This window comes from Trematomus bernacchii, unplaced genomic scaffold (genome assembly GCF_902827165.1).
Source record: "Trematomus bernacchii unplaced genomic scaffold, fTreBer1.1, whole genome shotgun sequence".
In the NCBI taxonomy this organism is placed as follows: domain Eukaryota; kingdom Metazoa; phylum Chordata; class Actinopteri; order Perciformes; family Nototheniidae; genus Trematomus; species Trematomus bernacchii.
Window position 1 is genome coordinate 12679002 of NW_022987803.1, and position 23829 is coordinate 12702830.

At 41.4% G+C, this 23829-nt stretch overlaps 2 protein-coding genes across 2 annotated transcripts; one reads left to right on the forward strand and one right to left on the reverse strand.

Annotated features, from left to right (window-relative positions):
- Positions 1–11787: 11787 nt before the first annotated feature.
- slc25a47a (solute carrier family 25 member 47a) lies at positions 11788–16472 on the reverse strand. The gene is made up of 6 exons (XM_034150624.1): positions 16299–16472; positions 15863–15906; positions 15701–15772; positions 14856–15029; positions 14399–14663; positions 11788–13175 (listed from the first exon to the last, which is right to left on the reverse strand). The coding sequence occupies exons 1-6, from the start codon at positions 16333–16335 to the stop codon at positions 12862–12864; spliced, it is 906 nt and encodes a 301-aa protein (XP_034006515.1). The 5' UTR covers positions 16336–16472; the 3' UTR covers positions 11788–12861.
- A 532-nt stretch (positions 16473–17004) lies between these two features.
- Positions 17005–23604, forward strand: slc25a29 (solute carrier family 25 member 29). The gene is made up of 4 exons (XM_034150718.1): positions 17005–17449; positions 19676–19719; positions 19874–19957; positions 20902–23604. Exons 1-4 carry the CDS (start codon positions 17422–17424, stop codon positions 21670–21672), a joined length of 927 nt encoding a protein of 308 aa, XP_034006609.1. The 5' UTR covers positions 17005–17421; the 3' UTR covers positions 21673–23604.
- Positions 23605–23829: the final 225 nt, after the last annotated feature.

Below are 23829 nucleotides of genomic sequence, written 5' to 3' on the forward strand. Positions count from 1 at the left end.
TCTCTCGGTTATCACGCAGTCTGTCTTCCGGTTGTTGCCTCTTTTGAATGACGAATACACACTACCGCCGCCTGCTGGTAAGGAAAGTTATTGCCACTCACGCATGCGCAGTTCGTACGTGCTTCTTGGCCGTCGGCTGAAGTCTTTGCGGTGTGTTCCAGTGCGACACATGGCCAAAACGCAGAGACGCGGGGGCAATGTACAAGCATGAGTTAAGTCAATAGCCGCTTTCACACCAAGTACTTTGCCGTACTTAGTGCCGGCACTTAGTGCCCCGGCACTTAGTACCCCAGGGCACTAAGTACCAATCGCGTTCACACCGGAATAAGTTCCCTGAGGGAAGATTACGCAAATGAGCCGCTGACGTCACTTCGTCTTCCTCTGCTTTGGGTTTACTGGCAGGCCGCAAACAACTTCACGGCGTATACTGCCGCCCGAAGTCCCCGGCCGGAAGTCCCCGGCCGGAAGTCCCCGGCCGGAAATCCCCGGAGTTGGGGACTGGCTTCAGTAGAAGCTGCTGGGACACCCAGCAGCTTCTACTGAAGCCTTCCGAGTAAATCGCCAGAACGCCGACACCTCCTCATCACTCCACCGCTCCCATGTTTTTTTTTGTGTTGCCATAAGTTATTCTCTCTCCGTTGGTGCGCGGGGCTAATGCTAATGCTAATAATGCTAATGCCACAAATACAATGGCGGCTTCACAAAACTTTTCAGAGTTTTACGGGGCGTGGTTTGCAATTCGCCCAGCCAATAGAAATTGGTACTTTTTTGGTACCACCTCTCTAGCAGGCACTAAAAATGGGGGTAAAAGTTCCCGGCACTAAGTACTCTTTTTGGTGTGAACGCAACATAAGGGGTACTAACGGAACTAAACGGGAAAAGTACGGGGAAAAGTACTCCGGTGTGAACGCGCCTATTGCAGCAGCAAAAGACAAGGCATTTTACATTAGAGAAGTTAAAAGACTAGAAATAAACAATCCAATCTCAAATAGAAATAAAATAGCATTAAAAAAGTTGAAAATATACATAGATAGTGTGAACAGCTATCTTACCTGCCTTGTTAACATATACATGTTAGGCTAACGTTGCCTTGATTAAAGAGCCTGTTGCTGTTGTTTATTGCTTTGAATTCTTTAAAACAAATATTATCTTCATAAACTTGTATTGTAGTCAGGAGCATCACATCCTAATGTGTATTTATATATTTAGAGGGAGGGGATGGGAAGGAAGGTTTCAAAATTCTGATTAGATTCATTTCTACCATTTCTTTAATTCATGGTGCTTTCAGTAATCCCATGGTAATTGAGGACATAAGTAATCTAAATGACTAATGTAATCTTTATGACGACTTTCAGAAAGGACAGGAGACCGACAGGTGCCTATCAATGATTGTCAACTGACAGCACAATGAGCCAAAGGACTAGCAGCAGCAGCATGATGATGATGTTAAATGTGTGGTTTTAGGAACATCCATTAGGCGCTTTCACACCAAGTACTTTTCCCAGGAATAGTTCCCGGAACTTTTATTTCCTGGAACTATCTAGTAAATCGAGTTCACACCGGAATAAGTCCCTGAGGGAGCCGCTGACGTCACTTCTTCTTCTGCTTTGGGTTTACTGGCAGACCGCAAACAACTTCATGGCGTATACTGCCACCCGAAATCCCCGGCCGGAAGTCCCCGGAGTTGGGGAAGACTCCCAGCTGCTTCTACTGAAGCCTTCCGAGTAAATCGCCAGAAGCGCCGACACCTCCTCATCACTCCACCGCTGCCATGTTTTCTTTTGTGTTGCCATAAGTTAGTCTCTCTCCGTTGGTGCGCTGGGCTAATGCTAATGCTAATAATGCTAATGCCAGCAAATAAAATGGCGGCTTCACAAAAACTTTTCAGAATTTTACGGGGCGTAGTTTGCAATTCGCCCAGCCAATCAGAAATTGGAACCTTTTTCTCCCCAGGAAAGTCCCCTCGCTAGCAGGGACTAAAAAGGGGTGAAAAGGTTCGCAAAAAATCCCAGGAACTATCGGAACTATTCCGGTGTGAAAGCACCTATTGTAAATACATGGAATTCAATAAACATTGAATAGCATGTCATGCAGTTTGTCTTTGCCTTTTCCTCTGTGCTGTCCTGGCATATAGTCTCCCCCATGGTTTGCTGTGCTGCCTGGGGATGCTCCAATCGCTCAGAGAAAGGAGTACGAATGTACGGTGGCACAGAGAGGAGGAAAGAACGGCTGGCTCAAGTCAGCAGGAGCAATTTAACTATCACAAAAGACAAAAACAGCAACAAAATATGTGAGGTAATCATATTTTTCACAAAACGAAGACCACACCATTGGGAAGCTTAATGTCTGTTTAATAAAAATAAGGAACCGGGAGAGGCTTGCAAAAGTCTAGGAGTTGAGACTCAGGTGCAGGGTGTGGGTCTCATTTGCAGGTCTTCAGGCTCCATTGAATCCCCCTGGGGTTCTTGGGCTGAAAGAGGGAGACAAAGACAGGAGAAAGGGTTAGATACATCCAGTGTTCGAATTACCCATTTGCTTTCGGGGAGCCCTATTTTTCAGTGCACATCCTGCTACTAAATATGTCACACGCACGCTCTGTTAACTGGCGCAGCAGCGCGGATGCGATCAATTGCTATAAAAACACTCTGCTATTTTTTTTTTTTTATAAAAAGCCATGGATACCTTTCATTCCACTCACTCCATCTTTTCTGTGTCCAGTTAAAAGGCAGGTCATGGGCATCGTCAGGTTCGCTAGTGCAGGTGGCGCCGGCGGATGTGGCCGTTGTTGAAGCCTCTTCAGGCTCCGCATCGGCAGGCCTTTCCCTCGGTGTGAAGCTGTCAAACTCGACCCTAACGCCGCTTACAGCCGGCCAACTAAAAGTTGTTCTGTTCACGTTGTCATTTTTAGACTCCATCGCTTCTTTGCTTGTGAATCCAAAAGCTGCGAGGCTTGGCTGTTTTCGTTTCGCCATATCTTTTATTACAAACCCAGAGTTAAACAAATATCAATATGAACATTTCAAATACCGCGCCGGCATTGCCGCCGTAACCATTGAGTGCAGCGCCGCCACGTACAGATGGCCGCAACACCCAGAAATATTCACAAATATAAAAAAAATATTCAGAAACTGTAATGAACAATGACTATTATTTATTTCAATAACTTTTATTTACAGAAACTCAACATTTCTAATCTGTGTGACACAAATATGCACGATTTCTTTGGGCTCCCCCTATTCATCTCAAAGTCGGCCTCCAGGGGAGCTCCCCCTAAAGCTGGCTCCCCCCCATTTCGAACAGTGGATACATCTATAAAGCAACCTATAGCATGGGAAATTGCTGACCTATTGTACACTTACCTTGTGTTTTCACTCTCACTTAAGTCCCTCTCCCTTTGCCATCAATCCAAAATCAGCTGAGCTGCAACATAATATAGGCAGGTGATAATCAACAGAATCACAAGGACATTATATGGCTCTGCTAAAAACACTCACTCATAAGTAACGTTTTTGTTTACTGTTTAGAAGTCTCAAATATGCACTCTAAATCCATATCAATAGCGATGTATCACAAAAATAGCTCTCTTCCTTATTATTATGTAACGTTAACTATAATATACTAGCTTGAACTCCAAAATGGATATCCTAATTTCACCACCTCCACCCACTACAATCACACGCCCCAATGTTATATTTAACTAATATTTAACTCCCTCCACCCTGGATAAAATCACGTTTAGAAGCCCCTTTTCTCTAATTCCACAACGTTGGACGAAATGATCATTAAGAGAACGGAATTTACAATTAAAAGGCTGATGATGGTTAACGTGTGTTGCTAACTTTATCCGGTATCCTAGCCTAATCTGTTATCGTTCCCTAAATCTACTCATTTAGAGGGGGATAATCCACTAAAATGCTTTAATTCACATGTTAATTTGATTCAGATGTGCTGATAATATCCGCAAAATAAGTCTTTAAACGTCTTACCTATAAAAGTCCATCACAAACGGTCTATTATGCTGCAACTCTACTGCGCTGCTAGTATGGAGCCAGAATTGGGTCAATATTCTAGCGCGCAAAACAAGCTACTCACGAGCGAAAAATGTGCTTTTACACGCGCACAGTGGCGTTTTTATATGTACAAAAGTGGTGGGGCACAAAAAACTTAGATGTCTATATATAAGCTTCTGCAGTGACGTGCAGTGAGGTTCATGGCTGGTGAGGCACTGGCACTGACTCTTCAGGTTTACAAATCTTATATTTTGACCTAAACCAAAATATAATATTATTTTCAAAAGCTTTTTTTGTCTGATGCTTCGATTAATTTTAAACAGACAGTTCAACAAAAGGATACCCAAAAAATGTAATTTTATCATTTAAATATTGAATTGTTCTCTCTAAGTAAGATCCCATTTTCAAAAAATTGCGGTCTTACCTTGACTTGAAGATGAAGTCCATTTGCCTATCCTTCTGGACAAAAAATTCTATAACTTTTTTGTAAAAGTCCTCCTTATCATCTTGTAGTTTCAAAAGTCTATCATAAATCTAATCGATAGATTTATGATTCGAAAATGATAAAAGTAGGGTAGACATGTGGATATTATCCGGCTGAACAAAACGTGCATTTATCTAACAGGTACGTTTCCCACAGATCTTATTTCAAGCTATTTTCTAAAATCCTATAGAGAAACCTCATTGCTTTTTTGCAGCTTACTTCCTGGTTTTAGGACGCGTCACTGCAGCTCTCGTCTCCTCTTATTATACATCCATGCTCTTCACACACCACACTTTTCGCGGCACACGTACTTACAGCCAATCAGCTCTGAATGATGTGAGATGACGTATGGTGGAGATGGCAGCTCTGTGCCCCTATGGTGTTTTTTTTTTTGCCACACACAATACATTGAAAAATACTCTGAGCATGCGCAGTGTAGTTTTTACAGTCACCGTTCACTTTGACAGTGAAAGGGTGGGGCATGATCAGGTTTTGTCCCACATGGCTCAAAACGGCACTGTAGACACTAATTAGAAGAACACAGACTAAAACAGCAATGTACAGACGAATCAGATGATTAAACATGACCTTAAAATATATTTTATATATTTTTTTATTTCTTTTTTTGCATCTCTTTCCATTTTTTGTAATCATTATGTGTAATACTTTCTGCTGACACTAGGTGGGGCTGTGCCCCTAATGACCAGTCGCCACTGCACGCGCATAAAATGACCCTGGCGCGCAGATTAAACCCCCGCGAGCGGCTATGCGCTCGCTCGCAAGAGAGACAGCCCTCTTGCTCGCTCGCGGGAGTGTCAGCCTCACTCGCTCGCAGAGTCTGTCTGCGCGCGCGTGAAAAGTTTCTGACACTTTGCGGCGGAGCCACTGGACTTTGATTGACAGCTGCCAGGAAGCCCGGAGTTGCCAGGTTTGATCATTGCCTGAACTACCAAGAGCCGAGGAGTGACAGCAGCAAGATTAGTTGGACGAGATTTAATGATAAAGTCGTCCATAAAAAACTATTATATTCGTAAAGTGTACAGCTAATATATATATATCAATTAGTTTTATATGAAACAATATATTTTTGAGTGGGCTGTATCTGTCGAAAACTGCTAGCTACTGTCTGCTGAAGAAAAGTAATGTCCACAGTGTTAACATGCAGAAAACAAGTTAACCTAGAGGCCGTTTTATGATTACCCTGTCAGTGTGCTGTTGAGTTAGCTATTTAGCTAGCAAACATTAGCTGGGTGATTCTCTGAATCGGGTGCCAATTTTAAATGAAAGAAAAAAAAAAAGTTTAAAGCAATTAATGAATACACAAACAGGGTGTTTTGCATCACAATATAAAACCAAATATATATATATATACCAATGATCTTAAAAATATATTGTAGTGCCGAGAGAAGGGAGTCGGAGGCTGTGCAAAGTTGGCTTTATTGAGCAGCAGAAAAGCACATGTTGTCCGGTTGCAGTCCGGGAAGAGAAGGGGAGAAGAGAAAGGAGGACACACAGTAGGTACACAGGAGGTACAGTCAACATGTGTGTCCGTGCGGAACAATACCCCCAACCTGTAGTTCCATGAGTGAATTATGATAAACAGTGATCACTACACAAGCCCCCCCAGAATTCAACCATGGACACAATCCTCGCGTCCGGGAGGAAGCACCACAGGGGCCGAGGAGGGCGGGGCCGCAGGCGAGGGCCGGGGCATGGAACGGGCCGTCGGAATAGGCCGTCGGAATAGGGCCGCAGGAGAGGGTAGGAGCCCTAATGAGGGCGAGGGCATCCCCACCGGGGGTGGGGGGCGGGCCGGAACGGGCCGCCGTCAGGGGGCCGCAGAAAGCAGGGTCGCTGTGATGCGACGTGGGGACGGGCGTGAATATCCCGGTGGTCCTCAGCCGGGAGGAGCGCTGCCCAGCCGCAGGCAAAGGCACAGCGGCGGTGGGCATGAAGTCCTCGGGAGGAAGGAGCCGTGTCCCCGGGGGGCAGGAGCAGCATCCCCGGGAGAAAGGAGCCGTGGACAGGGGAGAGGTCAGACGGGGCGCCGTCCGAAGCCGCCGTCGAGGCGAACCGTGAGCCGCGGTCAGAGGAGAGGCCAGGCAGGGTCCGGGAGCGCGCCACCCACGGGCCGATGAAGGCGTGGGCGACGTTCGAAGCTGCTGCCGAGGCGAAGGAAGAGGCCAGACAGGGTCCCGAAGCGCGCCACCCACGGGCCGATGAAGGCATGGGCGACGTCCGAAACCGTAGAGTCGAGGCGATACGGGGTCCAGAAGCGCGCCACCCACAGGCCGAAGAAGGCATGGGCGACGCCCGAAGCCGCCGTGGAGGTGGTAAAAAAGCGAGAGGGTCCACACGAGGCCGACCAGACATGGTCGAACCTCCTCTCAGGCACCAGAAAAAGCTCAAAAGGGTCGTCCTGTCCACAATCAAAAACAGGTGGGCGAAATTGTGAGAGGATCCACATGAGGCCGACCAGACCTGATCGAACCTCCTCTCCGGCACCACAAAAAAAAAAAGAAAAAAAAAAAGGGGGCTAACAGTCGGATGTCATTAGCCGCTAGCTGCCAGCCGTTATCCGTCGTGGCTAGCCGGTCTCGACGGCCGTTAGTCGCTGTCGGCGGCGGCGGCGGCGGCGGCGGCGGCGGCCCCGGAGCCTCTGCTAGGCGGCGTGCCCCCACCAGGGAAGGTGCCGCAGCGTATAGTGGCCAGCACCTCAGGGGTAAATCGCCGGGCGGCTAGGAAGAACCGGCTAGCTTCTTCGGCTAAAGCGCGGGGCTCAACACTAGCCGCGTGAGCTAGGGCAGCCTGGACATGCAGCCGCATATCCCGAAGAAACAGCTCCATGAGGTAGAAGACGGGTTCCTCCATACCTAGCAGGTCGCGGGAATGGCGAGCGACGTCCTCAACCATTCCGTGGGGCGCACCGAGCCTCAGTCTGTGTGCACGTGGCAGCCACGGACATCTCTAAGAATCTCCGGCATTTCGAGAAAAACAGTGTTTGTTTTTTGCCGTCATCTGTTTGTCATTACTGGTGTCATTTTCTGGTTGCTAACAAACGCCATTGTATCACATAAACACTGATGTTCCACTGTAACGGTGGTGGACTCATCAGAACAGAGTGGGCGAGCTGACCAATCAGAGCACAGTGGGCTCATAGGGAGGGGGGTCAGGAGCTCCAACAAGCCATTTAGGACAGAGAGTGAATACACATACTATACAGAGATGCTGTATGAGAAACCAATGTGATTTTGGAACATTGAACAATGTAAATCTATTCTAGTAGACCTCAACAATGGAATTATGATCAGTAGAAATGGCCATGTCATATTGGAATGTGTACACGTGTTGTGAAAGGAAACTGTACAGGGTGTCCCCACACAAAGCTGGCTCAGGGCCAGGGATTCAAATGAGGACATGGTGCTGAATTTGATGTGACAGGAAAGACAATGGAGGTGTTGCATTGACGTATGCAAATGTTACACCACACAACATGTCTATTTAACTTATTTTCAGTACTGAGACATTTGAATAGGGCGCTAGGGGAATCCTTGCATCACTTTTATGAGTGTTTACTGGCCCAGCTCTGCTGTGAGTGAATGTCTTAGGAATGTATGTTCAACGTATAGATCATTACTGTTTAATAGCACCTCAGATATGCTGAAAGACGTCATAGGAACATTGAGGGAGAAGAGAAAGTAAACCATTAAAGTTGTTGACCTTCTCAACAGGAAGGATGATGCTTTACAGTTTCTTATCCTGCATTGGTTTTTCTAAACTTAATTTCACAGCAGATCATGGCAAGCGGCTACTGGCTACTTGCTAACATTTGAAATAAAATCTGTGATTGTATTAATAAGAGCAACTATGCAGTGTGTGCTGGCTATAATCACTAGGACTCCCACAAAGATAAACCTTACCAACTATATTGGATTTTTTTAAACATTATTTTACATCCAATGATTGACAAAGATGATTTATTTGTGATGGCTTTCTTTAAATCGCATACTGACAAAACTTCCATTTACAATCACTTTTGCTCGTTACTAGGCAGTCTTCCATGCAGGAAAGAAAACAATGTAATACAAAAACATTACCATCACAGAATTTGCACTGAGCATCAAAAATATTTATTCAGTATGTCCTTTTTTCCTGCTGTTTGCCACAGTTTGTTAGTATCAAGTACAATAGCGCCCCCACTCCTCCACCTTCATCATCACCTATCACTTTTCTATACACTTGTTAGTCATCAGTAAGAAAAAGAGTCCTTGGGTTTATGAAAGGCGCTATAAACAGTACATTTAAGTCATTATTATAGTTCATTTCTTCCTCAGCTTTTGTCTTTCATCTGACGCAATCCGTACATTCACTTAAAAATACCTATTCTTATTATATCTGTTTGTTCTTTTAGTTTCTTCAAGTTTCATTCAAACCCCACTCATGTCCTCAAGTCATCTTTCAATAGTTGTATTTTTTATGTTTTCTGTTTCTCTCCCTCCAGCATCTTGTCTGTCATCCCTCCCACCCCTACATGTTTTTCCCGATTGATGCCATCTGAGGTTGCAGGCCCAGGCCACCGGAGCTGCAAATTTACCCAGCAGCACACGTCACTAACAAGGGAGCGTAGAGCTCCCAAAATAGCCCAAACAGCAATTGCTGAATGGGGACCCAAGTGGTAGTTACAGAGGATTCTGACAACAAAATTAAGCATATTAAACATTATGTGAACACCCTTCATTTTAATGTGCCACCCACACAAACTCCACCGGTTGATTTATCATGTGTGTCTGTACTTGTTTGGAGAGCCGTTGGAAGTTCCTGATTGTGTTTTGAAACAATCCTAATGAATTTGTAATATATCACCAGAGCGTAATAATAAGGGGCGACTGATGGGCTTCTATTCCTGAACACAAGCCACAGAAACATATACTGTGATTCAGTTGAAAGACAAGAAAGGCTCTTCTGATGTGAGTCATGCGCTAGAACTCATCCCACTGATTTGCTTATTAAAATGCAACACAGTATTCACCACTGGGATAATAATCGGTCGTATGTGTGTTACAGAAGTGGTACTAATCTTGTTCTCAAACCTATTTAAGTTGTCTGAAGATCATCCAAGATACCGAAATGCAATAATACAGGTCTGAAGAAGATCTATTTTCATCACTGACAAACACTGTCTCTTGAATAGCTTTCCTTTTAACCCCAGGGGGATATGGTGAGCACAAACACAACAACATAGACGCATTGCAAACATGTTAGAAGTTAATTGGAAACTCTAGCCATTTCACAACCGGCCTGTAACTTTATTCAATGTGATCTGTGAGTGCTTGCATACTTGTGGCTTGTTGTTGCATAAGGGGGAAAAGACATGCAGGGTTTAATTAAAAGCAGCTAACAAAGGCAACATTGAGCCGTTTTCTTGTTTCACAGTACAGTCAGCAATTCCTAGAATTTCAGCAAGTATCCGATTGTGAAAAAAGCCTGACCCGCACTAGCGTGGAACCCAAATGGAGGGCATTCAAATTCAGCAAGTGTTTTATGTAAGGCCAAATGGTCAACCCTTGTAGATTAAAGGCGGTAAACTTTTCCAGTTATGCTGTTGGGTCACTTGAACTAATTAATCCTGACTAATGTCTGTAGAAGTTATAAAACAAGTTATGCAGTCCGTTGAGAAGATTGTGAAGTATGTTGAAGACCTATCGATTACCACATGCACATCAACAACAATAATAGACACTCCTTTTCTCTTTAGTTTGTTCGTGTTTGCAGCATTTGATCCTAATCTTGCAGCAGAACTGACTGAGAAGTGATCTCCTGGGGCTCTAACCCATGACTTCATCCATTGAGTAAATCTGTTATTCGTAAAGCAAATAAATCATCACAGTTGAGTTCTTTATAATTGGGCTTTATTGCACCCATGGTGGGATAACCACGAGCCAATTACACATGTTCAACAGATGAAAACATGAATCTAACACATATCTCACACAGTTTAGGTTTGTCAGTAACAATGACAGAGAGACGGAGTAATAATGTCTGTGGGCTTGACAGAGCGTTGGCGTGTTCATTCAATCGGATCTTAAACGGTTTCCTGGATTACACTTGATTTTGCTTGTAGGATAATCTGATTCGGTTAATTATTTCCTTAAACAATAGGCTTGTTTGTCCCCTCTTATGTAAAATGTGGAAAGAGGTTACTGCTGCTTTCAAGACACATTTCAAAACATTTGTGTGAATTCCAGGCAGATGGATATTCCTGCCTGCACTTTTTTAAATCTTCTCTAAATCCTTTGCACACCAGACCAATGTAAGGATTAAGTTGTGATTTATTTTAATACACTTCAGATAATTTGTCCAGATCTGGGGAAGCAATAGTTTCCATTCAACTGTTGTGAATTTATTAAAGACAACTTTTGAAAATTCTTTCGACAAAATGCTCTCACATTCCTGCAGTAAAAGTTTAGCTTTTCATTTAAAAAAGTATCTATTCTTTGCTATTTAGCCATCATTTTGTCATTTAACAAATACTTTTCGGCTGTTGCAATAAACTCATTTGCCATTGGATGCTTCTGATACCTTCAAACTCACATAGACAAAAAGTCTAAAAGTAAAAAATGATACTGTCAATATTTGCATAATCTTTAAAATAATAGATTGCACAAGATGAAGGTACTCGCTATTAAACAATTGACATTGTACAGTGCATTTTGGATCAAGATTGCATAGAAACAAATCAAAGTAAATTGCATACATTTCTATTTGACAACAATATGATTAAATAGATCAAGAGAGACAACGCACAGATAAATAAATACAGACATACCTTATTTAAATGGACAACAATAAGAGGAAGAAAAAGCTGAAAAAAAGGTTTGAAACAGCTGGGGCCAAGGCTGTGAAATTGAATTAAGTTTGCAGACACCAATGTGAATGACATTGCCAAGATGGTGTCAAACTCCAACACTAGATGGTGGTACAAACCCACAGAACGGTTAAATCATACAGGACACATTTCTGCAGTGTCTGCTTTACCTGGTATTAGTGGTTTAGGGTTAGTTAAGGCATGTGTTGGGTTAGTAATGAGCAGTAATAAAACACTGGTTAATACCGACTTCATTTATTGTGGAAGGCACAAATAGCATTTTCATGACACTCACACAAATAAAATCTCAGAAAATATGATTCACGTGTTTCCCCCTGATAGAGGAACTGTGATTTTACAGTTTCCCCCACTCTGAGAACAGATATATTCCCTTATCATGCCACAAGTTAAGATGGAATAAAACAAGTATGTTTACAGGTATGCTCCATTTTCAATAAGAGACATCTTGTTTTGAGCATTTATTTTCATTAACAGCAGTTCAGCAGTTGTAGTGTATAACAATGATAAATAAACATTACGTGATTATCAATTAATCCTCTCATTAATCCAGATAATCAAGGTTTTAAATTCCAAGATTATAGTCGCATTGAGATTGTCCAGTTTTGTGATTTTGCTGGAAATGAGTCATGAACAGTGTTGGACGCAAATGTTTTGGTAAAGTAAAGGTAGTAATATCACAGTGTAGAAATAATCTACACTGCCCTAAAGTAACAGTCTTGCATACAAAATTCCACTGACCTAAGCATACATCATGTACAAAAAGTGAAACTAGCCACTTTCAGAATAAAATGTTATACTTTAAATTACAATTATTGCTATATGTTCATTAAGTAACTTTGGATAGCTTGTGAATTTCACATATCTTATCCAAAACTACAAAAATACATGATAAATGTGTTTATATTTGTATTATAAATACAATTCTTCAAAGGCTGTCGTTTAAATGTATTATTCTATATGCTACAGGTAGAAAGTAGCAGGAAATGGAAATACTCAAGTACAGTCCAAAAATTGTAATACTAATACCACTTCACTGGTCAATGAAATACTCGGAGTACAGGCAGCAAGGAACTGGACGGGTATCATACTCTAAATTGTGCGTGCTGCAGCTCATTAATTATTCTAAAGTTAAATATAGTTTATGTATTAGCAGTCTACAAACGATTGAGGTTACATCATGCTTCTTTTCTGGTTAAAGACTGAAGCTGTTATACAAACTGTTCTCTTGTCATTAACATACAGATAAAACAAGTTAGACAGGGAGGCCATCTAGTGGTCAGAGGTGTGTGGTCCAACTTGTAGTACTGATAAATTACCCCATAAGCATATAAGCATAAATGTAACAGACGGATTGTGGTTCCAATAGAATACTGCACTGCAAAATACATTTCCTTCACAAAGAAGTCTATGCAGTTATGTATGTAAAACCTCCAAATTAAACATTGAAAACATAAAAAACCCAAGAAGAACCAGCAGGCAGGTTATTCAAACCCAAACCGAGGTTGTTCAACACTGTCATGTCCTGTTTGGAGGAAACCGTTGAGAACCTCGTATGTGACGAACACCACCATGTTGACGGGGAAAGCGCGCAGACAGTTGATGCCTAAGCTCTTGAAGAACACCCCCGCCCCCTCCACCCTGGCTGTCTCAGTGATGCAGTGGAAGAAGCCCCTGTAGTGCTTCGTCTCCCGCGCCCCGTCCACCTGCAGCCGGGCTTTGATCACGTCCATGGGCGTTCCTAAAGTCCAACCTACCATTCCTGATATTCCACCGGCCAGCATCACAACACCCCAAGCTGGAGGAAATGAAAATATACTGACATTTAGATAAAGATACATTATCTTGCTTTTTTATTTCTGAAAGATACAATTGGATCTTTTGGAGTAGGGTTGTATTAAGTACTTAGCAAAAGATATATATCATCAAAGAAGCAAACAGTATCATATGAACCTAAAATGAATCAATATCAGTTTATGCTATAATAACAATAATTTAACCGCTTTAACCTGAGACAGCCCTTTCTGACATATATGTATATAAATATTTTTTAGATATTTTTATATATATTTGTATTTTGTATTCCTCGGGATTGTGGGAAACGGTATTTCGATCTCTCTGTCTGTACACACAAACTGAAAGATTGACAATAAAGTTGACTTTGACTTTTGACTGAACTAATGTCAAAACAATAATCTTGCCTGATTTTTTTTCTCAATGAAGTCTGATGGCTCTGAAGAGAACACTGACAATGACTTTGCCACCCAGATAGATATAATAAATAGATAAAATGGCTTTAGTTCACAGTCTTTTTAGGTGGCTAAATATGTTTTGCTGCTGTCTTTTTACAGCAGAACGTTGCTTTGCTCCCGTGCCATTAGTCTTATCTGCTTCTTCAAACTAGGGTCTTGCCAACTCCCATTTCCTGTAGGTAATGCACTGTTAAGGGATGAGTATGCTTTAGTTTATGAGCTAGTTTACAGCTATTGCATCACTCTCAATTTAGATTGTGATACAACATGATGACTGACGCTGATAAGAAGAAGAGCTGTGAATGAATCATTCAATAATCAGGAATGACTTCATTCAAGTTATTGAATGTGACCATGTGAATAAACAACAAAAATCATCACATGACTTGTAACAAAGTATATATATACTTGTATATAGACTCTTTTGCACTATTTCTATTTTATTTGTATTTAAATTTTTGCACATCTCAAAACATTCTCTTGCACTATTTTATCTGTTTTATTTATTTTATGTCCTATACATACATATATATATATATATATATATATATATATATATATATATATATATATATATATATATATATATATATATATTCATGTTGCACTGTTGGAGGAGCATGTGACTTAAGTTTTTCATTGCCATATCTACACTGTAGCTAATGTGCACATAAAAGCAATAAAGCCTTGAATCTTGAGATGAGCATAAAAGATTAAAATACAAAAATAAGCCTTTTGTGGATATAAACGTGGTGTTGACTGCTCTCACCTGGTCTTTTCTTGCTGCCGTCTGACAGCTTTTCACAGATGGTTGTGTAAGTCAGAAAGTATGTGGCGAAAGATGGTGCGTCTCTTAGCACGAGTGGTAGAGCTCCTTTGTAGAGCCCCTTGAACCCTTCCTCTTTAATAATGCTGAGCAGACAGTGGACTGGGCCGCGGTACCTTGGTTTGGGCATGTTGGTACCGCCTCGCTTGGACTCCGTCTGACACTGCAGACGCACTTTTACTATGTCACCTGGAGACATCACGGACGACTGTTGGAGGCAGATAAACAGAGATGCAACAGTAGGAATTAGAGGAGGATATCTCAAAATGTGAACAACTAAGACTATCTGCAAGGCTCTCTACATCAGGGAAACCAAGGGAAAATGTTTTTTTGAGGGTTTTAGCTGCCATATATACACATACGTTGTAAAAAGAGGGGGTTGTAAAGTCGTATCCATTACCTGAGCTATCCCTGCCAACATGCCTGACAGGAAGACCTCTGGTTTGGTGTTTGGACCACCTCCTCGCGCCTGACTTAGACATTGCAGGCAGTTCCGGTATGTGCCAAACACCACTGAGGAGGTCATAGAGATCGTAGTGATGGGTAAGGACAGGCCTTTGAAGAAGCCATGCACCTTATGAAACAAATGAGAGGAAACAAAGATGAACCACAGAGCAGCAGAAAACTAAGAATGCTCCTCCTCATCTAGGATCCTGTTATTTTCTCTACCTGCTTGTAAAGTGTCTTTTAGCACCAGGACCAGCGCTATATAAATGCCATGTATACCATATTTATATTATTATCTATCACTTCACTTTTTATGCCTATAAACTGTCTTTTCATGCTAATGCAAGTCCAAATTCACTCTGATAATGAGCATTAGAGCTTCAAAGATTAATCTATTAGTTGTCAACAATGAAATCAATCAACAAATATTATATTTTTCAAGTAAAAGTCCAAATTCTCTGATTCGTAAATGTGGATATTTGCTGTTATTTTTAATCTACTATGTCAGTGAATTTATTATCACTAAATGGTGGGGAAAAATGACAGTTGAGCATGTCGTAATTTGTTTACAATTTAACATTTTATTAATCAAATAACCAAGTGGTTAATCGAGAAATAATTGGGAGTAATCGTTATTTTCAGCCCTAGGGCAGATACCCTGAATAAAGTTTGTCTGAGAAAGTTGTTGAAAATGTGTAGTGAACATGTTACACTTTAGAAACTGTTACATATTAACTTGTTTAAAAAGGACCTGTCGACCCTCACGCTTGCACTATTTGTTACACCGGTTCCACTTACCCCTTCTTTTGAAAAAGTCTCCGCTGCACACTGCCATATCCCAGTGAACTGTTTCTGGGTTTGGATTCGGACCTAAAAAAATAAGGAATATGATGATTCCCCTTCGTCACATCACATAGCCAAATTGACATCGTGTTTAAAATAGAGGCCACTGCAGTTTACCTTGACAGTGTCCAGAGGGTAGCCCACTGCAACTCCACATGCCCCTGTGTGTTTCCAGAGAAACGAGAGGAGCATCAAGGGCACAGAACAAGAACAGAAACACAGCGATCCTAAAGATTATGAGCTGTAACTGCAACCCTTCAACATGTGTTAAACTGAGAGGAAAGTCAAACGTGGTGATTTGTTGCCTAACTGTAACACTGCTCACAGGCTGTGTACATGAATGAAACATGTACGACATGCGTTTTAAGTAACACTGTATGACAGTTAGCATACTTATTCCACTACTAAGTGTACACGGTATACCATGAATAAGAGGAGAAGCACACAATGTTTAACAACGTAACACATACATCATGCTATTACAGTAGCTAGCCATTTAGCCAACCGGCTTATGCTAACGTTACATTAGAAACCGGCAGGGCTAGCATGTTACCTGCAAGGGATCCAGACACAAAATCCTTGATATGCATCCTGTCAGACGGTGCACGACCAACAGATACTTGTCAGATAAGTCCCCATTCTTGCTCTAGCAGCATGCTGTAACCTTGAGTATACATGTTGCTGTTACGTGTGTAGCGTGACAGGACTACTAGCCGGGTCGACTACAAACATTCATCCCGACTTTTGTCGAAGACAGCCGAAATATTTACTGCATCTAAAGAGTAGACTTGTTATGTATACACAACAATTACACGATTAACACAAAACCTTAATTTTCTGATGATATGATATGATATGATACAAACTATATTATATGATATGAGGCTTTACAGGACAAAGTTACTTTTGAAACCCTTTTTGGCTGAACATTTGAAGGGTAGGTACCAGATGATATAATTTGTCAACCCGCCTATTAATGAATAATGAAATGAGTGCTCCATACATTTATCGAACCAAACACGTTTGAATTATGAAACAAATGCCTCTAACATTCATGGAGATTTCAAAAGCAAAACATCACATGCATTTATGACGCATTTCAACATTGGGGAGTTATTGTGCTGAGCAGCCAATGAGTGACGAGGATTACGTCTGAAGCGGGGTGTCGGCGACATCTCTTCATCCGGATTGGATAGAAACTCTAGCAAGGCCGGTAACTCCGGCCCATTACTAGTTACTTCCGGCGACGCTAGCTTGCGTGCTAGAATAAACCTCCTTGATAGACAGCTTCAGCGGTGAGGGTGTCTGCATTGACTGTAAACGCCAGAACAGTTCACTGAGAAGGTCAACAGGAGAGTATTGTGAGGATAATTAGAGGACAAGCTTAGTAATACGACCCACATTACATATAATTGGCTGCTTCTGTAGGTTGTCAGGTCATAGAGGGGGACTAGGACATAGCTAGCCAGCGCTAGCTAACATAGACGCTAACTGAAAGTGTCAATTAGTCTATTAACGGTAGATTACACAGTTGGTGACTGTAACTGTCTGTTTCACAACAAAGTCATAGGCTTTGGGAAAAAACATTTTGTAGAATAGTTAAGAGCCTCTTCAGTTAGCGGTAGGTCATATTTAGTCCATCTTCCGCTACTGTCAGGGGACGTTGAAGAGCGACGATGGACTTCGTTGCTGGATGCATCGGAGGTGAGTCACTTATATTGTGTTAGATGAGTACATTTGACAACCTTGATGTGAGGAATTATATTAACATATATGTAGTGAAATACCAATTTGTTATTCTCTTGTAACAGTTAAAACACATGAACCATCTCTACCATTGTGATGCGACTATATCTCAAGATTACAAGTGCATTTTTGAAATTCCACCACAGGAAGTCATTCTTTAGCAAGTGTTGTAAATTCCTCTGATTGTACTTGACCTGGTTGCAAACTTTGACTTTGAGCAAAGCTGTAAATGACTCTGCCTTACCTCCAGGGTCAAGTAGAGGATGAAAATATGAAGCTCAATATTTTGGAGAGCTCACTTCCTGTGAACATTTTCCTTGTTGTCCTACAGTAGTGTTTTTAATAGCAAAACACTTAATACATAGTTATGTTACACACTTTTGAATACAGAATGTAAAGGTATCTGATATTTCCAACAGGATTAACATGGGAAAAACAGGTGCTTGCTAACCAAGGATGCTCCAACCTTCTGCATTTCTCCCTGGTGTCCCTCCACTTGGACACCCTGTTGAGAATCTCAAGCATGCAAACACTACATAAGTGCAACCTGAGCTTTAACGCTAAGATGGCTTGGCTGTTTAAAGTTTCCACACACCATATGCAGATGACGTGAATCTACACACCCCCAAACCGCAGATCAATCCTGTGCTTTCTTTCCTTAACACTGACTTTCCTGGCACATCCCACCCCTCTCAGTGTGGTACAATTCAGGGAAATGGGAAGCTTGCTGCTGCTGACTAAGGATCACTTTGTTCTTGTTTTGGTCAAAACGAAAGCTTTACATTTGAAACCACTGATGTTGACATTTAAACCAGCTTGCTTTGGCATTCAAAGCTGGCTCGTGACACACTAAATAAAACAGTTTTAGCAGCTATGATTAAACACCCTCGTCCGGTTGTTTTCCCAGCACTGGGATCAGAGCAGTGCAATGAGGTCAATGACCGATCAGCATTGTGTCAAACCCACGCCTGCTTGTGTTCTTTTCCTGGATTACAGTTGGGACTCATTCCTGATTGGCCCTTTTCACAAATAAATCAGGTGAAAAAGCAGGTGCTTATGACGGATAAGCTTCCTGTGGTTTGTTTACTGTTGTGACACAGTGGGCCAGTAGCTAAATGAAACTGTTGGCAAAATATCTCAATTAAGGCAAATTTAGATCGTCACATTGCCTGTAAAACCCAAATGCTGTCCTATTTTGGATTGAGTTCAGATTCTTTGTTTGTTTTGTGGTTAAAGCCTAATGTTGTTTGTGGCCTTTCCAGGAACTGTAATCAAGTTTCAATGTAGACTGAGATCAGAAGCCCAATCTGGCATCAGAACTTGGGCATGTGATTCACAAGCACAGCTTATGTAACTTTTACAGGCGCTCCAAATAAAGTTTAGAGGGTGATAATATAGTGTTACCCTGGAGGAGATGGTGGAACGCTCTAAAATTACACAACAGTGCCAGCAGCAAGAGGTTTGGCCTTCAAACACGAGTCAAATAGGCCAAGAACTAAACAGGCCTGATGTGTTTGTGCTAAAGTTATCAGAAAAAGTGTTATAAAGCATTATAAAGACTTAGCAGAGGATTGGACTGTGTGTAAAAAGGCAGAGCTGGCAGTAAATAACATTACGCTTAGTGACAGATGTGCAAAACAACCAGTGTTAGTGTGTGCTTGAATATCTGAAACACCTTTGTATTTAACTCCCACAAGTTTTGCTTTATGGTTATGATAACATTGGGCACCTACTGTGTTGATGATTATAAAGATTGAAGCCTAATAGACTTTTTTTTTAAATTGTGGTGTCATTAATTTATTAACAAAAATTGAACTATTTGATTGAATGAATGTGTCCATTAGGGCTGAACAATTAATCCAAATGTGGGCATAATTGCTCTTTTTAAATTGCATGAGGCAAATAATTAATAATTCAGGCTGCAATGTTTGTCAAAATAACATTTTTAATCAAATATTTGAGTGCTTGACAACAAACCATATTCTACAGACTTAAACAAATATCTTTATTTGGTACCAATCCTTAAATCATAACCATTTGTTATTGTCTTTATGAAAATGTAAATGATGTAAAAATGACCATAATAGTTTTAGTATTCTTTTATGAAAATGATGTTAAAATGATCATTACGTCTATTTTTGTACAATTTATTGTGATTAAATATGTTGTTTCTCTTGTCTGCAGGGGCTGCTGGAGTCTTGGTTGGACACCCATTTGACACGGTTAAGGTGGGCCAAGTGCTTTTTTTCTTGATCAGAATACTGTTTATTATTACCGAGTTATATAACAAGCCTTTTTAGGCTATACTCTGTACCTTTAAACATATGTATGTATACCTGTGTTTTTTCTGGCTTTAACAGACTGATGTTTCTTGTTTTCCAGGTGAGGCTGCAGGTCCAGAGTGTGGACAAGCCTCTGTACCGTGGGACCTTTCACTGTTTCCAGTCCATCATTCGGCAGGAGACGGTACGTGGTTTTATTTCCCATGCTAATCTAATTCTAATGCGTGCTGTAATATAACGGATAAGTATCTATGGTTAGGTTATATACACAGTGTCTTCTAGGTCAGCTAACTTATATTAGACATAATCTATCTTTGTGGCCTCTACTTGTTTAAAGGTAGTGAGGTCAGAGTGAACTGAGAGCAGAGTTATGTCACTCTTCATTTTAAGACGGAACTTTAATTAGTGAGGCCTAAGTGTGGGATACTTGGATACTCTAGGTGGGGGTTCAGACTTGTCCTTTGATTTTCCCGTTTTAAAAAAATGTCACTTTCGGTGTTAACATTGTGATCTTTTTCTTTTTGTTAACAATTAGATCAGTTATTTTTAGCCCAGGGAGTATATTTACATCACAGGATTTTCTATTCCAAATGTCAGAATATCTATTAGGAGCTGTTGAATGGTGGTGGTGAAAAACATATTTTGTGACAAGGTAAACTGAAGGAGCAGCGTTTCTCAGGATCTTTGCTTTGGAAGCTTCAGGTCATTTTGTTCACGTTTACTGCAGGCACCTTTATTACAGAAAGACAGAAATTGTTCGATGAAGTAGGCTACATGTGTTGTTTACACTTGAACATATTCTGCTAGATTTCATCTGCAAGTTTTTTGACATAGGAACACAGTAAAACATGTCAGAGTTTTACACGTGCACAACCCGTATTTTTATGATTCTATTTCTATTAGTTTTAGCATTGGAGCCATGCTCTGAAAACATTGCATGATAAGCAATGTTCTTTTGCCAAATATGACCTCAACAATTATTAAACCAGTGTTTTATCCATTAACTGAGTAATGTAAGTGAAAGACAACTGTTGCATTTAATCTAGAGACCCTACAGTTAGTTGTTTTTTTAAGATTTTGGTTGTGTAAACACATGTTGTCTAATACGATGTCTCTGACCCTGCACAGTTATTTGGTTTGTACAAAGGCATCGGATCCCCCATGATGGGCCTCACATTCATCAACGCCATAGTGTTTGGAGTCCAGGGGAACACCATGCGTCTGCTGGGACACGACACCCCGATGAACCAGTTCCTGGCGGGCGCAGCAGCGGGCGCCATCCAGTGTGTCATCTGCTGCCCCATGGAGCTGGCTAAAACCCGGCTGCAGCTGCAGGGTACTGGAGAGAAGAAGTCCTCCAGGAAGTTGTACAAGAATTCCCTGGACTGCTTGGTACGCATCTACAACCGAGAGGGTCTGCGGGGCGTGAACAGAGGCATGGTCACCACACTGATCCGCGAGACGCCCGGCTTCGGGGTGTACTTCCTGGCCTACGACGTGCTGACGCGTGGACTCGGGTGTGAGCCAGATGACCGCTTCATGATCCCCAAACTGCTGTTCGCAGGGGGCATGGCTGGCATCGCCTCCTGGCTGTCCACCTATCCCGTGGATGTGATCAAATCGCGGCTGCAGGCGGACGGGGTGGGGGGGGTGTACCGATACAGCAGCATCGCCGACTGTGTGCGGCAGAGCGTCAGGAGAGAGGGCTACGTGGTGTTCACACGAGGCCTCACCTCCACGCTGCTGAGAGCCTTCCCCGTCAACGCAACCACTTTCGCCACCGTCACCCTCATCCTCATGTACTCCCGGGGGGAGGGGCAAGGATCTAAAGACTGCGAGTTGGCCCCGACGGGTCACCAGGCGCAGCTTCAGCAGCAGGCCCACCCCTCCAGCCTGTGATTGCACAAAAAGTCTCAACATGGGCACTTTACTAGAGAATGGAAAGAAGAAACAAACATTAAAAAAAAAGGTTATTACTGTTACTAAGTCTCACAACAGACCAGTCATTCCCAATTGTAAGTCAAAAACAGTCTGTCATTTTAAAAAGGAAACAAAGGAAAATAAGTGTATATTTATCTTTCTCAGTTTCAGTCTCGCCTCTGACGATGCAGAGTTGTAAACGTGTTACCTCTAATAAGAAATGAAGTTATTTTGCAGCAGTTTTACAAATCTCTCGTATTACACTGATCCAGACTTGTTACTGAGCCACAAAAGTGAGGGTGTGGCTAGGTAGCGTGTGCACTGAAGGTTGATATCTCTATATATATATTTAACTGCACCTGTGTTTATATCATTGTCTTTTATTAATGTTTATTGGAAACATTTTCCCTGCCTTATAATATGAATAATTGTATTTTGTTGAAGCTGAAGCACCTGTTTGTGACTGAATTATATCCTGTGGAGAGCCGAGAGAGAGATGGAGCTTTTTTGCGCGGAACTTATCACTTTTGTGTGCTTTTAAACCAAATGAATAGCAGCTACAATCTAATCCCCACTAAAGCACTATTACTCGATGCAGCGCACGTCAGTACCCAATTTTCACTGAAATTGAAGGGACTGAAGTGTGCGTAGCAGGATTTTGAGATGGCCTTTTGTTTGTTTGTCTGTATTGCATTTGAGGTTTTACCAAACAATGTGAAGTTTATTTATCACTTTAACTTTGCTTCTGCTTTAAAGGCCTGATCCAGAAGTGAAACAGGATACATGTTGCACCTCACGTGTTCCATTATGTTGTTTCATTTTTATACATTTCAGTTCTTTTTTCAAAGCTTTTTAAACTGCTAGGGGATTTCTAAATGTCTAATTCATTTAGTAAGACCATTATCACTTTATTTTCGTTTTATTTACATTTTTAGAAGATAAAGATAAAAGGTATTTTTTCTTTGGTGTACCTCCCCCTCTGGATTGGGGCTTTATTGCAGCTTATTTATTTTCCGAGTTAGTATATTAGCTTAATAATGTTAAGAGATTGTTAATGAGTGGGCCTTGTTTGCTTTCTGCATGTGTGTGGTCCGTATCATGTATGTTTATTTTTCTGTTATTTATGCCTGAATGTTGAAAATCTGTTAAAAATCGTAGTTGCTCCCCTACTAAAATGCTAATGTATTGGCTGTAAATCGTAGGTGCTACTGAAACTCTCTTGTTGTTAACTTAACAAGTCATACTACTGTTGTGTGTGTGTGAAGACTATCTTTGAAAGGCTGTTAGAGAACAGGAAGTCACGGATGCACTTTCAGTACTTTGAATGTAACACACCTGTACTCGCACGGGAAGGATAAAAAAGATTTCTTGCTTAAATTAAAATGTTTGAATTGTACAATGCTGCTGAGAAACTTGAACATCTCCATGGCTGTAGACTGGTTTGTGGGCGATGAGGAGAAATGAAAGTGCAAAGGGACATTTCTGGTATGTTTTTTGTTGTTGAAGTTAAATCAATAATTCCACCTCTTGAACAGCGACTGTTCCCTCTGACTGTAAAGTGGATTACATCTGAAACGTGGTGATTCGACAGCTAACGTGTAGTCCAGCTGATGCAATATGTGAAGGATGTAACTATTAATGTGAGATTGTGTCGAAGTGTTGATGTAAATATATATATTTAAACGTATAACATATATTTTTCATTCTAAGGTTGTTGTGTGGTTCCCTGAATGTCCGAGTTTAAGCAATTTTAAAGTCTCTATTTGATCAGTTGGATTTGCTGAGGAGATTTTTACCAAAAGAACTAAGACATACGTATATGATATTTTTGTAACATAGTCACACAACCTTTTTGTCTAGATTTGTCACTGAAGATGTGCAAAAATGACTCAATAAAAAGTATTAAGCACCTCCTTGTTTGCTTCAATACAAGACACTAAACTACATTGTACATTACACTGTATTATACAGCTTGATTATACAAATTACTCTAGATGTGCAAAAAACGTACACAAAGATTATCAGATAAAAAGTTTGCTTTTGTCACGGTCAGGGATGAAGCACCAAGTTATCTTGGTGTGCAAGGCTATGAAAATGTAATGAGCTCATATTCTGTTGTTCTCCTAAACAAGGATG